The sequence below is a fragment of the Anguilla rostrata genome, chromosome 11 (genome assembly GCF_018555375.3).
Source record: "Anguilla rostrata isolate EN2019 chromosome 11, ASM1855537v3, whole genome shotgun sequence".
Classification (NCBI taxonomy): Eukaryota; Metazoa; Chordata; class Actinopteri; order Anguilliformes; family Anguillidae; genus Anguilla; species Anguilla rostrata.
This window is the reverse complement of record NC_057943.1, coordinates 43230834-43247828: the sequence shown is the minus strand read 5'-3', so window position 1 is coordinate 43247828 and position 16995 is coordinate 43230834. Positions and strand designations below refer to the sequence as shown.

The window sequence follows — 16995 nt, the reverse complement described above, 5'->3', positions numbered from 1 at the left end:
CTGGCAGATGCGGAGTCGAGAGACCGTGAATAGCATGGGAATCCACGGCGCGCCAGGGTTGGTGGGGGGGGGGGGGCGGGTCACAGAGAAGCTAACAGCACGGGTCTATTGTTCAGTGCTGACAGCTCTGTGGAGATCTCACGGTGCAGTGCGATAGCTGTCCAGGAAGACTACACGCTTGCTTTCCACCAGCAGCCCCCCCCCCAAAATCAAGGACGTCTCAATTTCACTCGCTGACGCATGGGGAGCGACACACAGTCTGTTAACACTACAAATGGCATCAGGAATCATCTTTCATTTCTTTACATTTTTTTCATTCCTGTTGAATATTTACCCAACATACATGATTCTCTGACATATTTTCAATGTTACCACACTGATATAGTGCCCTGGCCATTTTTTCTGATTCCTGAGAATTTTCAATGAAAGATGTTTTACTAAAACTTACAATCTTACAATGAAGAAAGAATTTTTTTAAAATAAATATTGGTGAAAATACTGATGTTTCACTACAAATTGTCAGTAATCTGTGGGAAATGTAATGCTGGCTATTCTGGAGCGTTAAAGTGTTTCAAATAGAAGTATTCTCCCCAGTTCAGGATACAATAGTGTGTTGGTTGGGTAAACTGTTCTCCCTTCTCTTGAGAACTGGGGTTGTTGGTGTCAGTGTGTTACTTCCTTCCTTTTTTCACAAATGTGCCATGGAATCATCTCCTCAGAGAATGAGGGGCTTCTTGGTCAAACTCGGGCAGTTCTTTATGGATCTCTGGACCTGTGTATAAGAACACACTCTGTGTTTCTGTGCTCTTTGTCCTTCTATATCCCCTTCATGAATGGCTTGTTAATGCTCTTCGATGCTCTGACAGATGTCAAATGAGATTATCTCCTCAATTCAGTGTGACTGCAGCAGAAAACCACCCTTGGAATCTTTGAAAGGGACAAAGGTTAAGGGTCTCGTTTTTAAACTGTAAGATTTTTTTAAAGACAGCTCTGCAGTTCAGACTCAAGGTGAGACCTGGGCTTGTGCTACCGCTAGGATTCAGGGCTCATTTGGAAACCCACCATGGTATTTTTGTTTGTTGTGTTTCAGCACTTTCTCTTTGAAGCCAAAATGCCTGGAAATTAGTTAGGCTGTCAAGGTCCAAGGAGTGTCAGTTGGGCAAAGGAGGCACATGGGGTGAAACCCGCTGCAGCGCTGTGATCTTTTTAAGCCAGGGTACAGTGATGAATGGATATCAATGATAAGCTTGTAGTCAGGGAAACCTTAAATGTGAACAGATGTGGTTCTGGCTACACTGTACCACACACCTCACTCTGCCCACACTGTACCGCACACCTCACTCTGCCCACACTGTACCGCACACCTCACTCTGCCCACACTGTACCGCACACCTCACTCTGCCCACACTGTACCGCACACCTCACTCTGCCCACACTGTACCACACACCTGACTCTGCCCACACTGTACCACACACCTGACTCTGCCCACACTGAACCGCACACCTGACTCTGCCCACACTGTACCGCACACCTCACTCTGCCCACACTGTACCACGCACCTGACTCTACCCACACTGTAGCACACACCTGACTGCCCGCACTATACCACACACCTCACTCTGTCCACACTGTACTACACACCTCACTCTGCCCACACTGTACCACACACCTGACTCTGCCCACACTGTACCGCACACCTCACTCTGCCCACACTGTACCGCACACCTCACTCTGCCCACACTGTACCACGCACCTGACTCTACCCACACTGTAGCACACACCTGACTGCCCGCACTATACCACACACCTCACTCTGTCCACACTGTACCACACACCTCACTCTGTCCACACTGTACCACACACCTCACTCTGCCCACACTGTACCACACACCTCACTCTGCCCACACTGTACCAGACACCTGACTCTGCCCACATTGTACAGAGCCTGACGTTACCAACTGTACAGCACCCTTTGACTGCCAGGCTATACACCAGCTCCCTTTTCACACTTTTACACACACTCCTCTGCTCACAGTGTATTACCACACACACCACTACCACACGTGTACCACAACCTACACTCCTGTTCCACATTGAAATCCGACACTGACTCTTACTGGGTGCTTTATTGTGAGGAGCCTGGCCGTGTAAATAAGTACAGCACCCAATTTCAGACATCCAGGTGCTTTATACACCAGCTCCCTGTTCACAGTCTGTTATACACCAGCTCCCTGCTCACAGTGTGTTTGGATTACACCGATCTTGACACACACACACACACAGACACGCATGCACACACAAACAGACACACACACACACCTGTTTTCAGATTGAAATTGTATTTAAAGCATACTTGTTTGTGTTGTCATAGCCTTATGTCTCAAGCAGTGTTGATTTGGTGGATACACACCCTCTTCTGTTTGGGTCTGTAGACTAAACAGGAAAAGACATCAGCAGGATGCGCAGATTAGTTATTGTGAGCGATTGAGGAAGGAGATATGAAGAACAGTATCTTCCTGTGACAGATATGAGACTGAGATGACAGATCAGATGTTTACTTGGGCCTGCAGAATGTAGCCAGCTCTGTAAATTTATATTTCTGTTTTGAATTTTTCACAGTATTTTTTCATGACCTTTCATAAATATAAGAGAATTTAGCTGCCAGCTTTCCTGCCAATGGGCCTGTTTTCAGAGATTGAAAGAAGTATTTCTCTTATCATATCCATTGTTCTTTTGTTTGCTGTTGCACTTTTGACCTTTTTATCTGCATTCGGCCTGACTAATAACAAGGAGTGGTGAATGGAAACATTCTGCAGGTGACTGTTCTTTCTTCCTGGGGATTTTAAGATTGTTCTCAACATTTCCCCAGCTTCTGCTCAATGGACACATGTTGCTGAATGGATTCTGAGCACTCACCAGACCAAAATAAGTCAGGCCTGGTCTTGGTGAAATTGTTTGGTTTTTAACCAGAATATCAGCACCACCACCCATCTTCCCACAGAAAGGTTTTAAGCCTCAGGAGCCGTGCAGTAGCACTGTCGCCTCACAGCAAGAAGGTTGTGGGTTTGAATCCGGCCTGGGCCTTTCTGTGGGGAGTTTGCATGTTCTCCCTGTGTCCGCGTGGGTTTCCTCCAGGTACTCCAGTTTCCTCCCACAGTCCAAAGACATGCAGGTAGGTGAATTGGAGACTCTAAATTGCCCGTAGGTATGAGTGTGAGAGTGAATTGTGAGTGAATGGTGTGTGTGCCCTGTGATAGATTGCCGGCTTGTCCAGGGTGTATTCCTGCCTCTCGCCCAATGCACGCTGGGATAGGCTCCAGCATCCCCAGCAACCCTGCCCAGGATAAGTGGGTATAGATAATGGATGGATGGAAGAACTTCACTTCTTAAAAAAGCTTTCCTGCTTCTCAGTTTTGGCCCCACTGGTGTTTGGTTGCCAAGCTTTGGTGTGGTGATAAACGAGCACGCTGGCGGTCTGTGTGGTGATAAACGAGCACACTGGCGGTCTTGTGTGATAAACGAGCAGGCTGGCGGTCTGTGTGATAAACGAGCAGGCTGGTGGTCTGTGTGGCAGTAAACGAGCAGGCTGGCGGTCTGTGTGATAAACGAGTAGGCTGGTGGTCTGTGTGATAAACGAGCAGGCTGGCGGTCTGTATGGTGATAAACGAGCAGGCTGGCGGTCTGTGTGGTGATAAACGAGCAGGCTGGCGGTCTGTGTGGTGATAAACGAGCAGGCTGGCGGTCTGTGTGGTGATAAACGAGCAGGCTGGCGGTCTGTGTGATAAACGAGCACGCTGGCGGTCTGTGTGGTGATAAACGAGCACGCTGGCGGTCTGTGTGATAAACGAGCACGCTGGCGGTCTGTGTGATAAACGAGCAGGCTGGCGGTCTGTGTGGTGATAAACGAGCAGGCTGGCGGTCTGTGTGGTGATAAACGAGCAGGCTGGCGGTCTGTGTGGTGATAAACGAGCAGGCTGGCGGTCTGTGTGATAAACGAGCACGCTGGCGGTCTGTGTGATAAACGAGCACGCTGGCGGTCTGTGTGATAAACGAGCACGCTGGCGGTCTGTGTGATAAACGAGCAGGCTGGCGGTCTGTGTGATAAACGAGCACGCTGGTGGTCTGTGAGATAAACGAGCAGGCTGGCGGTCTGTGTGGTGATAAACGAGCAGGCTGGCGGTCTGTGTGGTGATAAACGAGCAGGCTGGCGGTCTGTGTGGTGATAAACGAGCAGGCTGGCGGTCTGTGTGGTGATAAACGAGCAGGCTGGCGGTCTGTGTGATAAACGAGCACGCTGGGGTCTGTGTGATAAACGAGCAGCTGGCGGTCTGTGGATAAACGAGCAGCGGGGTGGTGTGATAAACGAGCAGGCTGGCGGTCTGTGTGGTGATAAACGAGCAGGCTGGCGGTCTGTGTGGTGATAAACGAGCAGGCTGGCGGTCTGTGTGGTGATAAACGAGCAGGCTGGCGGTCTGTGTGATAAACGAGCAGGCTGGAGGTCTGTGTGATAAACGAGCAGGCTGGAGGTCTGTGTGATAAACGAGCAGGCTGGAGGTCTGTGTGATAAACGAGCAGGCTGGAGGTCTGTGGGCCCAATAGGGACAGTTCAGCGGGGACATTGAGAGGAGATGGTGGATCCGTGGGTGTGTCTTTCTGGGGCCACTGTACGGCTCGTTTGAGAAACATTTCCGCTGAGGACACATTTTCACCTTCAAATTAGTGTGAGGATGAAAGGGGGGGGAGGAATGCACACTCAGAGCCTGGTGGGGGAAAAGCCACAGGTCCTATAGATATCCCCTAACCCTCAGCCTACAGAGACGCCCTGCAAACACATGGTCTGTTTAGGAGGACTGCTCAGAATGGTTGAGCAAGTCGAGCCGTTAAGGGCTGTTGGGCTGGAGAAAAAAGGTGGAAGGAACCGTTTCCTCGCTGTGACCTAAAGGGTCTCCTAAAGAGTCTCTACCCACTGAGGGGTTCACCTCTGACCCCATCCTGCCCTCTCACCCCTATCCCCATTGGCCCACTCACTACCCATCAAATAATTGATAAGTCAGTCGTTATGCCATTGCAGTTTAGCCAAAGCGACTTACAGAGATGCATTTAATCACAGAGATGAGCTGGCCTGCTGCAAGAGGGTGCTGGATGGAGAGGCGGGGCCAGAGTGTGATGGAAGAGAGGAGGACAGGTGTTGAATAGCGGGATGGCGGAATGGCTGGAGTGAATTCAGGCTGAATCAGCGTTCTGCACTCGCTGCAGTGGCCTGAAGCCAGCCGGGCAGCAAGGTGGTACAGGAGTCCAGGTGAGAGGTTAGGAGGCCCTGGATGAGTAACTCCCTAGCCTCTTGTGTTTGGAAGGGGCAGATTCTTCTGGTGTTTGGAAGGGGCAGATTCTCCTGGTGTTTGGAAGGGGCAGATTCTCCTGGTGTTTGGAAGGGGCAGATTCTCCTGGTGTTTGGAAGGGGCAGATTCTCCTGGTGTTTGGAAGGGGCAGATTCTCCTGGTGTTTGGCAGGAGCAGATTCTCCTGGTGTTTGGAAGGGGCGGATTCTCCTGGTGTTTGGAAGGAGCAGATTCTCCTGGTGTTTGGAAGGGGCAGATTCTCCTGGTGTTTGGAAGGGGCAGATTCTCCTGGTGTTTGGAAGGAGCGGATTCTCCTGGTGTTTGGAAGGAGCAGATTCTCCTGGTGTTTGGAAGGAGCAGATTCTCCTGGTGTTTGGAAGGGGCGGATTCTCCTGGTGTTTGGAAGGAGCGGATTCTCCTGGTGTTTGGAAGGAGCGGATTCTCCTGGTGTTTGGAAGGAGCAGATTCTCCTGGTGTTTGGAAGGGGCGGATTCTCCTGGTGTTTGGAAGGAGCGGATTCTCCTGGTGTTTGGAAGGGGCAGATTCTCCTGGTGTTTGGAAGGGGCGGATTCTCCTGGTGTTTGGAAGGAGCAGATTCTCCTGGTGTTTGGAAGGAGCAGATTCTCCTGGTGTTTGGAAGGGGCAGATTCTCCTGGTGTTTGGAAGGGGCAGATTCTCTTGGTGTTTGGAAGGAGCAGATTCTCCTGGTGTTTGGAAGGGGCAGATTCTCCTGGTGTTTGGAAGGGGCAGATTCTCCTGGTGTTTGGCAGGAGCAGATTCTCCTGGTGTTTGGAAGGGGCGGATTCTCCTGGTGTTTGGAAGGAGCGGATTCTCCTGGTGTTTGGAAGGGGCAGATTCTCCTGGTGTTTGGAAGGGGCAGATTCTCCTGGTGTTTGGAAGGAGCGGATTCTCCTGGTGTTTGGAAGGAGCGGATTCTCCTGGTGTTTGGAAGGAGCAGATTCTCCTGGTGTTTGGAAGGGGCGGATTCTCCTGGTGTTTGGAAGGAGCGGATTCTCCTGGTGTTTGGAAGGAGCGGATTCTCCTGGTGTTTGGAAGGAGCAGATTCTCCTGGTGTTTGGAAGGGGCAGATTCTCCTGGTGTTTGGAAGGGGCGGATTCTCCTGGTGTTTGGAAGGAGCAGATTCTCCTGGTGTTTGGAAGGGGCAGATTCTCCTGGTGTTTGGAAGGGGCGGATTCTCCTGGTGTTTGGAAGGAGCAGATTCTCCTGGTGTTTGGAAGGAGCAGATTCTCCTGGTGTTTGGAAGGGGCAGATTCTCCTGGTGTTTGGAAGGGGCAGATTCTCTTGGTGTTTGGAAGGAGCAGATTCTCCTGGTGTTTGGAAGCTGCAGGATAGAGAGGCTGCTATAGTAGAGGCTCAGCTGGTCATCCGGAGTCACTAAACAGTAGAGAAATACTGTGGAGCCGTTGACAACAATTAAAGCATCAATCGACAGGAATCGCTTCACCAGTAGAACGAGGAGCTCTCTCTCCTCCTGGTGAGCTGCAGGTAGGGAGGGGCATGCAGGTGGAGAAGGGGCATGCACATATATGTGCCTGAACTTGAACGTCAGAATGTTGAGTCGAGTGTCATCAGCATAACAGTCAAATGACTCTCCATGAGCGCAGATAACTGGACCAAGTGCTTGTGTGTGAAGCGAGAAGAGGTCCAAACACTAAGCCCTGTGGGATACCTGTGGGATGACCTCCTCCCAGCGCCCAAATGCAACTGCTCGGTCCGTTTGGCCTGGAGTCTCTCTGTCTGCCGGACGTCCACCAGCCAATGCCCCCGGAGGTGTCAGGAGATAGTGTCCTCCGCAGCAGATAGCACAGATAGCGGGGTTAGGAAGAGGGCTTTTTTTAAAAATGGGGTTGTTTTAGTGGCACACCCGGGTCCCGATTTGTGGGCTGCCAGTCCCAGTAGTATTAGCATGTTAGCACACGCATGAGGTCCCCCTCTGAATGACAGAAGAAACTCAGGTCACTGAAACAACATCCCATTGAACTTTCTCATGGGAGAGGATGTTGCTTTACACCCCCCCATGACTCATGCTCAGGGAAAGAGCGGATGGAAATCAATGGTTTGTGTGGGTAAAACCCGACTGGAAAACGGCTTGTAAATCCTACCAAGTTGATCCTGTGGATGTACACAAACACACATTTCATTTAGAGGTTCCAATTGGTTATCTTATTTAGAATGCATATGCATATTCATATTCAGAGTGCATGTTCTTCAGAGGTTTATTTGGTTATCTGATTTATAAGGTGGTTGCCTCTGTTGACTGAGCTCATCATTGAACTGCTTATTAGGCTGTTTTTTTTTCAATTGTGCATGCTGGATATTGTCCATGGGTTGAGTACAATGGGCCTATAAATCCAGTCATAATTTAAGGTAGTATACATGTGAAGGTTCTCACACACTGCTAGCTTTTCCTGGCCAATTAGTCAATTTAATAACAATATAATACATAACTATGAGAATGAGTTTGATGTTGAGTATAATACTAGAATTAATTCTCACCACCTATAGCTATCTTTCTCTTTGTCATCAATAATTTGCTTTCTTGTATATTGGCAATATATTTCTGTGGTGAACAGCATATACTCAAGTAAAACTGATTAAATTTTTAAGACATTATTTATATATATAATATATTTTATAAATATCAGGACAAAATATCGCTAAATATCACAACCTATCTGAAATTACTGAGGAATATCAAAGAATTTAATCTTTTTAATATTTTAACCAAACTTTATAAGGGACAGTCATCCATCCATCCATCCATTATCGACACCCGCTTATCCTGGGCAGGGTGTCTGGAGCCTATCCCAACTTGCATTGGGTGAGAGGCAGGAATACACCCTGGAAAGGCCACCAATCTATCACCGAGCACACACACCATTCATTCATACCTATGGGCAATTTAGAGTTTCCAATTCACCTACCTGCATGTCTTTGGACTGTGGGAGGAAGCCGGAGTAGGGACAGTATTATCTTCAAATGTAATTACTAAATTGAAAGTATTGATTTATGAAGGCATTTCAACAAGATGATTGGCAGGAATTTGAAAATGAAAATAAAGTAATCATTAAAAATAGACTACAGCTCATCATTTGGTGGTTGGCATAATAGTATTCCCTGTTTTTACACTCAAAATGAAGCAGATGGAGTTTGGGGGGGGGGGGGGGTGAGTGAGGGGGGCTAAGGGGGAAGAAAAAGTAAGTGGTTCCAGACCAAATTTTAAAAAAACTTCTGGGGCCACACAAACACATCTTTATTAGGAAGACAGAATTTTAAGGAATTGATCAACACTGAAATTGCATATAACCATATTTGTAATACATTTGAGAGTTTAGCCAAAATGGCCATTTTTCCTTTGAAGTCAAGTAAGACATTTGTTTGGGTGGTCTGTGAAAGCTAAGGCAAGGCCAGATGCATTTTGCGTGATATGATCCCTTGGAATCCATCTTATGTGGCATAAGAGAGCCCCACCCTTCATGGCCCAGTGTGTGGTGTAGGGGTGCTTGTTGAATTCGTGGGATGTGGTGAGGAGCAGGTGCAGAGAGAGCATTCCTACCGCCATCTGTTTTCTTTCGAGGGTCGAGCCCCCGCAAACACTCTCCTCCCAGCGGTACGGCTTCACCCGCTCCGTCGCGTCTCGTTTCCATGACGCCAGATCAGTCAACTGGTTTTGGATATTCATCGTGCACGGGAACAGTCAAGCATGCGGCGAACTTTCTTTGTTTAGTGCGCCAAGGCAGTCGTGGGCAGGAGAATTGGATAGTGTGTAGTTCATTGCGAAATAAATGTTCGCACCCAATTTATAGGGAATGATCAGTGCATATGGGCGCGCGCATGCGCGTTTTTTAATTTAATTTGTTCAACAGAAATACTTTACGATTTATGTCTGTACAATCGCGTGAATTTTGAAACGGGTGCTGAATAGCCTCGCAAAAAGAGTCTGCAACAGCTAGGCCTGTGTAACCTACAAGCATGCTATCTGGATATTTTTTGATGTTTTAAAATTTGCATGGATACGTGTACTTTTGCTGCAACTCGGACAATTATGTTGGCTAAACCTATCCATTTATAGAAAAGTGGCCCCGTAGCCTAAATATGTGATTCTAGGGATCATGGCTTTATGTTGCAGCGCCATCTTATGGGGTAAAAGAAAACGTTTGTTGAAAAGGAACGACACAGAATGCACTGGAGAGAACGCCAAGAAAAAACTAATAATTTTCTTACTTTTTACTAATCCACCACAACGGGGATTTGTGCGCTTAGATTGTGCAATACGCTGCCCTGGCAGTAAACATTTAAGAGCAAGTTAAAACACACTTTTTTGTTCGTATATTGTTTTATTTGGGCCCACTGGTATTCGGCTATTACTTTCTATTTAACTTTAGAGTATGCAATTTATCTCGCTATATTATTTTTATGTAATTGTCTTTTATTGATTTGTTATGTGTTTCTTTCTATTGTGATGCGCTTTGAGCTGTTATGTATTGTATGAAAACATGAACTGCAAATACACTTATCACGAATAAGGCGTTAACTAATAACGTTAACAAACGGACAAATTGTAAGGCAATAACAAGCTACATATGACTTTACACTATACAGCAGTTGCAAGTTAATAGATAGCCTAGTACTTGCATGCAACATTGTTTTTTTCCCCCATCCAAGTCTAATTATTGGTAAATTACTTTCCAAAGTTAGTGGACAAACCGTTTTCTCAATAGATATCTGCAAAAACCTAAAAGAGAAAGGACACTGCGTCAGCCGGAGTGTCGGGATTTTGTTTACACTGCGCTGGCCAAGACTAAAGAGCCGCCACACAAAAGAGCGTGTTGTTCTACACACTCAAGCCTGAAGTATGCGCGCCTCTTCGCCACTCCCTCCCATACGTGAGCCGGTACCTGCCCCCACACCCTTACCTCACTACGAGACGGACCAGCCCTGTTCGTCTGCGGGTCAGAGTACACTTTGGCTGTATGGAAGCCGCACTCAGAATTCATTCGTTACGCCAACGGGGGCCGTTTAGGGTAGCAAGTAAGTACTTCTCTGTTCCTTTATTTTTATTTCGAGGACATGGGGCCTTTTTATGTTCAGATGATTGATGACTGTCTTTGTGTCAAATGGATGTTTTCGTTCGTTTGACAGTTTCGTGATGTGCATTTACTTTTCGATGTGATTTAGCCGGCCTGCTGTTTTGTGTGTAGTATTGGTCTAACGGAATTTGATATTTAACAAACATTTGTAAGTGGGGGTTTCAATTTACATGTGTATATAAGTGCGAATATTTGATTTTAAAGCGCTTGGAAGAAAGTCATTTGTTCTATCTGGATCTGTTTTGAAGTTGCATCTACATTCCACGTGCAAACCAATTGAGTTTATTTGAGCGGAGCCACAGAAAAAAAAACAGAAATAACAGGCTATACATAATGTCATCACTTGGTGTTTTGCTCCTTGTTCTGGGTAACGTTAGTGTGGACGGTTCCTGGGTTTCGAGTCTTCTTGGTGATTTAAAACTATTTCAGGGCGCTCCAAACTTTGGTAAAATGTGCAACTCGTATCTCCCGTAGAATGAAACCGAAGTTTAATGCCTTTTGTTTCGTAACGAGCAGGAAAGTGTCTCAGACCGCCGATCCATCGGCTTCGTGAAGAGGTGAGAGAGCGATTAGCCACCCCCACAAAGTGCGTTCTTCTCAATTGAATGGAGACAAAGATATGTAAATTTACTTGTACTACATAATGATCGTGTGTGCTAATTATGGTAAATATGGTGTATCGCAGGTTAATTGGTTTAAGTTGTTTTCGGGGAAATTACTTAAAAAAAATTTTTGGATGCATTTCGGAAGAATTATATTTATTGTGGTAGTTCGTTCCATGTGTTTTTTTTACACCCTTAAGGTAGCCAAAGGATCCAAACTGTGTCACCAGTTTTACATCGCAAATTATAGTAAGGTCATAATTTAATGCTTCTCGTGTCCCATTTCCGTTGGTTTTAAATAATTTCCATTCGGCGACACTTGTATCCTTGATTATTGCTTTGGAACTCGTGTCATATTGCTTCTGAATTCAGCTTCACGTACGCAATTCTCGATGCTGTATTTGCCAACAGTAGTTTCAAGGTAATAAACGATAAGCTGCCAAAATGTCCTTGGCGCACGGCTGCGTGAGTCACTATTTCATTATTGTAGCTTTTAAACTAGCCTGCGGATCCTTCTCGAGCCGGCAAATCACTTCTTTCTCCTCCAATCAACGATGATTGCATCACAGGGGAGAACTCTGCCCAGTGTTCCATAAAGAGGAAGCTCTCTAGACTGCCTGTCTAGCACGTGCGAATGTCCAGCTGTGTCACAGTTTTTATTGTGGGCTGGGTAATTTGCCCCTTGGTGCAGTTGGGTCAAAATATTGGTGTCATTTGCAAGAATCTGTAGTTGTTACGGTTCAGTCATTCATGTTGCTGTATGATGTCAACCTTGAGACATCAGACAGAGAACATATGTGTATGAATGAATGGGATCTGGGTTTCCCCAATTTTTATTTGTATATTGTGATTCGACTGTGATGTTTAACCTAAAGGTGGTTTCATGGAGTGCAATTAAGGACTTAGCCGGCTAACTTTTGGACACGTTTTTCAACTCTATGAAATATGATTAGACGAAAGCCCAGGTGGTTTAAGCATATTTCCAGTTAACTCTTTTATCCCACTTTGTGAAATATCCCCTGGGTGTGAATGGGTATGGTCTAAGACCAATTTATTTTTGCCGTTTTATGTAAGGAATGTCTGATTGTTTTTGACAAATCCAGCACATTTGATAACTGCAATCTAAACACACAATTCAAATCCAATGCATCTCAGGGTAGTCTGGGTTGGATTCTGTCATTTTCAGACATTAATGCAAATGGGCTGAATAGTATGTGTTTTGTGAAAGTACACCAATTTCTCAAATAGTTTTCCCTTAAGGCTTGGGTTTGTCATGGGATGAAATTGTTTGATACCTGTACAAGCATTCCGATCTTAAATTGACTACAAATACTAAGCATTTGCCCAGAATTTGAAAACGTGCAGGCTACTTGTCAGCAATATAATAAGCTGTGAAATGAATTGGAGGAATATGTGAACTAATAGGCAGGACTGAGCAGGAAGGGTGCCGGAAAGGTGCATTTAGGTTTCAGTAAATCAGCGTTTGCCAAATTCTTGTGCCTGAAAAATGGTTCCAAGGATGCATGAAATTTCTAGCATTTGGTAGATACTCCTATTCCAAGCAACCTACAACACCATCACACATGCTCTGATCAGTGCCTAGCGATTGGAAAGGCAGGTCTCACAGAATGGATGCATTGACTCACTTCTATGAACAAATCAGTATCTTTTCACTGGTTCAATCAAGTCAGTGATTGATTGCACACATTACAGTTTCATCCATTGCATCATGGTTCCCATTGGTTCTTCCTCTGATCCCACTAAACCTGTAGAATTCTGGTCTTTTTGTTCTCATTTGCATTTTCGCCATAAAGCAAGAACCTCGGCCTTTGCATTTCCTGCCCCTTAACGGGCCAGTGCTTTTTTGTGATAAGTTAACAGTAAAGTAGTCACACTTGTCAGGGTCATAATGTTATAGTACTATCAGCCTAATCAGGTGCACATTCTGATGTTGGATAAATCTGACCAGCCTCCAAGGATGTGCTTTGCTAATAAAACAATTATCAGTTGCTTGTTTCCTTTGATAAATCATGACCTTGTGTAAATGGGATCTCCAATTTGAGGTGGAAATTCAAGCCAACTCTGCCACTGGCCTAATACACAGTATTTGCTAAAACTCATAAGAACCAGGAGTTTTATGGAATCTAGTCTCACAAGCTGTAACTGTTTTCATACCCCCTAGAGATAGAACACCCGGAGTCATGTCTAATGGCAGAAAATGCATTGGTAATACTGAACAGAATTTGGAACATTTACTGTATCTCTGGACAATTCATGGAGATGAGGCAGCCTTGGCAGGCTTGAGAAAGTCTTGATCCCAGATGCTGTCTCTAAAGCCTCTAGACTGGGGAGTTACAGTTAGACTGGGGAGTTGCAGTTAATCTGGGGAGTTGCAGTTTGTGAGACTGGTATATTGAAAAACACTTCAGTGCCATGTATTACCCAGTGGTGTGTTATAGTTCCGCTTGAATTGCCACGTCCAGTGGAACCCACACAAGATTGTGATTCATACAGGCCAAAAGTGTACATACACCTGGATATTCAGACTCAGTTTTTCAGAACTCTGCACATTTCATGTTACCATATATTTCTTTTGGCAAGTTAAGTAGGGCATCTACTTTGTTCACAGGAGAGGTAATTTTAAGACAATCGATTAGAGACAGATTTATTTCAGCTTTAATTCACTATATCAGAATTCCAGAGGGTCAAAAGTTTACATACACCAAGTCGACTGTCTCTTTAAACAAAAAGAAAAATTTCTTTTAAAAAATTGATGTAATGACTTTTTAGAAGCTTCTGATTGTCATAATTAGGAGTTAATTGGGAGTTAATTGGGGTGATGCAGTGGGTAGCACTGTTGCCTCACAGCAAGAAGGTTGTGGGTTTGAATCTCGGCTTGGGGCCTTTCTGTGTGGAGTTTGCATGTTCTCCTCGTATTTGCGTGGGTTTCCTCCGGATACTCCAATTTCCTCCCATAGTCCAAAGACATGCAGATAGGCCAATTGCCCATAGGTATGAGTGTGTGTGTGCCCTGCGATAGATTGGTGGCCTGTGCACGGTGTGTTCCCGCCTCTCGTACACTGGGATAGGCTCCAGCACCTCCCGCGACCCTGCTCAGGATAAGCGGGTATAGATAATGGATGGATGGGAGTTAATTGGGAGTTAATTGGCACCTGTGGCTGTATTTAAGGGCCTACCTTCAGAGCCACTGCTTTTTTGCCCTTGATACCATGGGAAAATCCAAGCAACTCAGCCAAGACCTCAGAAACAAAATTGTGGACCTCCACAAATCCGGTTCTTCCTTAGGAGCGATTTCCAAACAACTGAAGGTACCATGAGCATCTGTACAAACAATTGTATGCAAATATAAAAATCTTGGGACCACACAGACACTGCATCGTTCAGGAAGGAGGCACAAATTAACTCCCAAGGCTGAACAAACTTTGGTCCGAAAGGTTCAACTGAACCCCAAGACAACAACAAAGGAACTGGTGAAGAAGTTGGAGGCATCAGGTACCAAAGTATCTACATCCACCATTAAGAGAATCCTACTTTGCCATGGCCTGAAAGGCTGTCGCGCAAGGAAGAAGCCCCCTACTCCAAGACCGGCATAGAAACATAATAAAGTTTGCAGGTGATCACCAGGATGAAGACTTAGCCTTTTGGAGGAGTGTTCTCTGGTCAGATGAAACAAAAATTGAACTGTTTGGCCATAATGATCAGTTCTATGTATGAAGGAAAAAGGGTGAGGCTTTTAATCTGAAGAACACCATCCAAACTTTGAAGCAGGGGGGTGGCAGCATCATGTTGTTTGGGTGTTTTGCTGGAAAAGGGACTGGTGCACTTCAGAAAATAGATGGCATCATGAGGAAGGAGAATTATCTAGAAATACTGAAGCAACACCTCAAGACATCAGCTAGAAAGTTAAAACTTGGTCATAACTGGGTCTTCCAGCAGGACAATGATCCTAAGCATACCTCCAAAGTTGTAATAAAATGGCTTAAAGACAACAAAGTGAAAGTATTGGAGTGGCCATCACAAAGCTCTGACCTGAATCCCATAGAAAACTTGTGGACTGAACTGAAAAAGTGTGTTCGAGCAAGGAGACCCACAAACCTGACTGAGTTACACCAGTTGTCTGGAGGAATGAGCAAAAATTCCGCCAAAGTATTGTGAGAAGCTTATGGAAGGCTACCTCAAGCATTTGATTCAAGTTAAGCAATTAAAAGGCAATGCCACCAAATACTAACAAAGTGTATGTAAACTTTTGACTCACTCTGAAAATCTGATATAGTACATAAAAGCTGAAATAAATCTGTCTTTTAGCTATTATTTTGGAATGACCTCTTATGGAAATAAAGTAGATACCCTAATTGACTTAACACAGGAAATGTATGGTAACATGAAATGTGTGGAGTTGTGAAAAATTGAGTTTGAATGTCTTTAGCCTAGGGGTTTGTAAACTTTTGGCCTCAACTGTATTTGACTGAAAGCACTTTGAGCTGTGTGCTCTTCGATTGTTATTTTAACAAGCTGGAGAAAGCATATCCCTTTAGGAATTCAACATAGATAAAATATTTGGTTCGATGCATGTACCAAGCAGAAGGCCTGTAATGGCCAATTGATACATTTTATGCTTCTGAGAATGGCAAGAGCGAACCTCAGTTTTGTTTCCTCTGTAAAATCAAACTCTTTTTCTGCACACTGAATTACCAACACTTTTCCTCTGTTTGCAGACCTTCCTGAAACCAGGTGATAACTTCCCTAAGCTTGGAGAGGAAAGCCCCCAGATGAAAGACATGGACAGCAAGGAGGAGATCAGCGATACAGACAGTGGCATCATACTGCAGTCTGGTACGGACCAAGCACCTGCGCCAAATAATTATTTGAAATACTTTTAACTCTTTAGATGCTGAAATGAAAAATATTAATAGTTTAAAAGAAAAATATTAAAAGTTCAGAACATGATTAGTTCTGGTCATAACTGGTTTCTTTTTAAAAATTGTCAGTAGTCTACAAGAATCTCCTTGGTGCCCAATGGGCTCCAGGAACGTTTGAGCCAGGTTGCTGCGGTGTCTGTTGGCAGACATCTTGGTACGGGGTCTGAAGTCAGGCTGTGCCTGAGCTCGGTGCTTCATAGTTGTGCTGGCCAGGTCAGAATGTGGAAGCCATGTTTTTTTAGCATGATATACACAAGCCTTGGAAACATGCTTCTATATATAGTATCTCCTCAGGTTTAGATATACGGTATTTCACTTGGGTTATTCAGTCAGTTCCACTGAGTCATGCTATGTGTACACAGTGGTAATTATATGGGGCCTTTGTTGGCCTTCATATCATTTTAGGAAGTTTTTTAAAGAAGAATTTTAGTTTTGTGTGATTGAGAATTAATCAAGTGTTATTCGAGGTAACACTTGTCTTAATGTCATGCTTTGCACTTCTTGGTGGGGTTTGTGGTAACATTCTTCCCTGCTAATGTAATCTGGTCATGCACCGTCTGTTTTCCACAGTGGCACATTGTAAAGTCAGACAGAGAAAAGGGAAGTGTTATTCCCCATATTCATCAATACCGTTGCGGTCGTCTAATGTGCAACCTCCTGACCTGAGATTGCACCTCTGTCGCTGAAGGGAGTGCAGCGACCTAGATCTCCTTGTACCTGCAGAGATTTATCTCTTAATCTCACAGGAATTTGGTACACTCTATAGAACCAGTTTGGAGTCATCACTGGCCCTTTATGTGAACTTACATGCAGCAAAGTTGTGGAACTACTTTAGGCTCTTGGACATCCCCACATTGTTTTTGGCAGACCCTGAGGGCTGGCCAAGAACAATGAATGTCTCTTCCTGAGGGGCTGGCTGACTCGCTGAATCGCTGACTCATCATTGTTGACACATGCGCAAGTGGTGGTGTGCAGTAGGTGGTGGTATTAATCTTAACAATGA

The 16995-nt window shown here is 45.1% G+C and overlaps 1 protein-coding gene across 3 annotated transcripts in view; it reads left to right on the top strand.

The window, feature by feature from the left end:
- The window catches only part of inavaa (innate immunity activator a), a 34343-nt gene that overhangs the window by 2169 nt on the left and 15179 nt on the right, over positions 1-16995 (top strand). The window contains exons 1-2 of one of the 3 annotated variants that reach the window (XM_064300200.1): positions 10213-10391; positions 15789-15906. In XM_064300200.1, the coding sequence (XP_064156270.1) occupies positions 15843-15906 (64 nt within the window). In that variant the 5' untranslated portion in view covers positions 10213-10391; positions 15789-15842. Of the gene's footprint in view, positions 1-10212; positions 10392-15788; positions 15907-16995 lie in introns of those variants that run through there. The other 2 variants (XM_064300198.1, XM_064300199.1) reach the window with 2 other exon arrangements.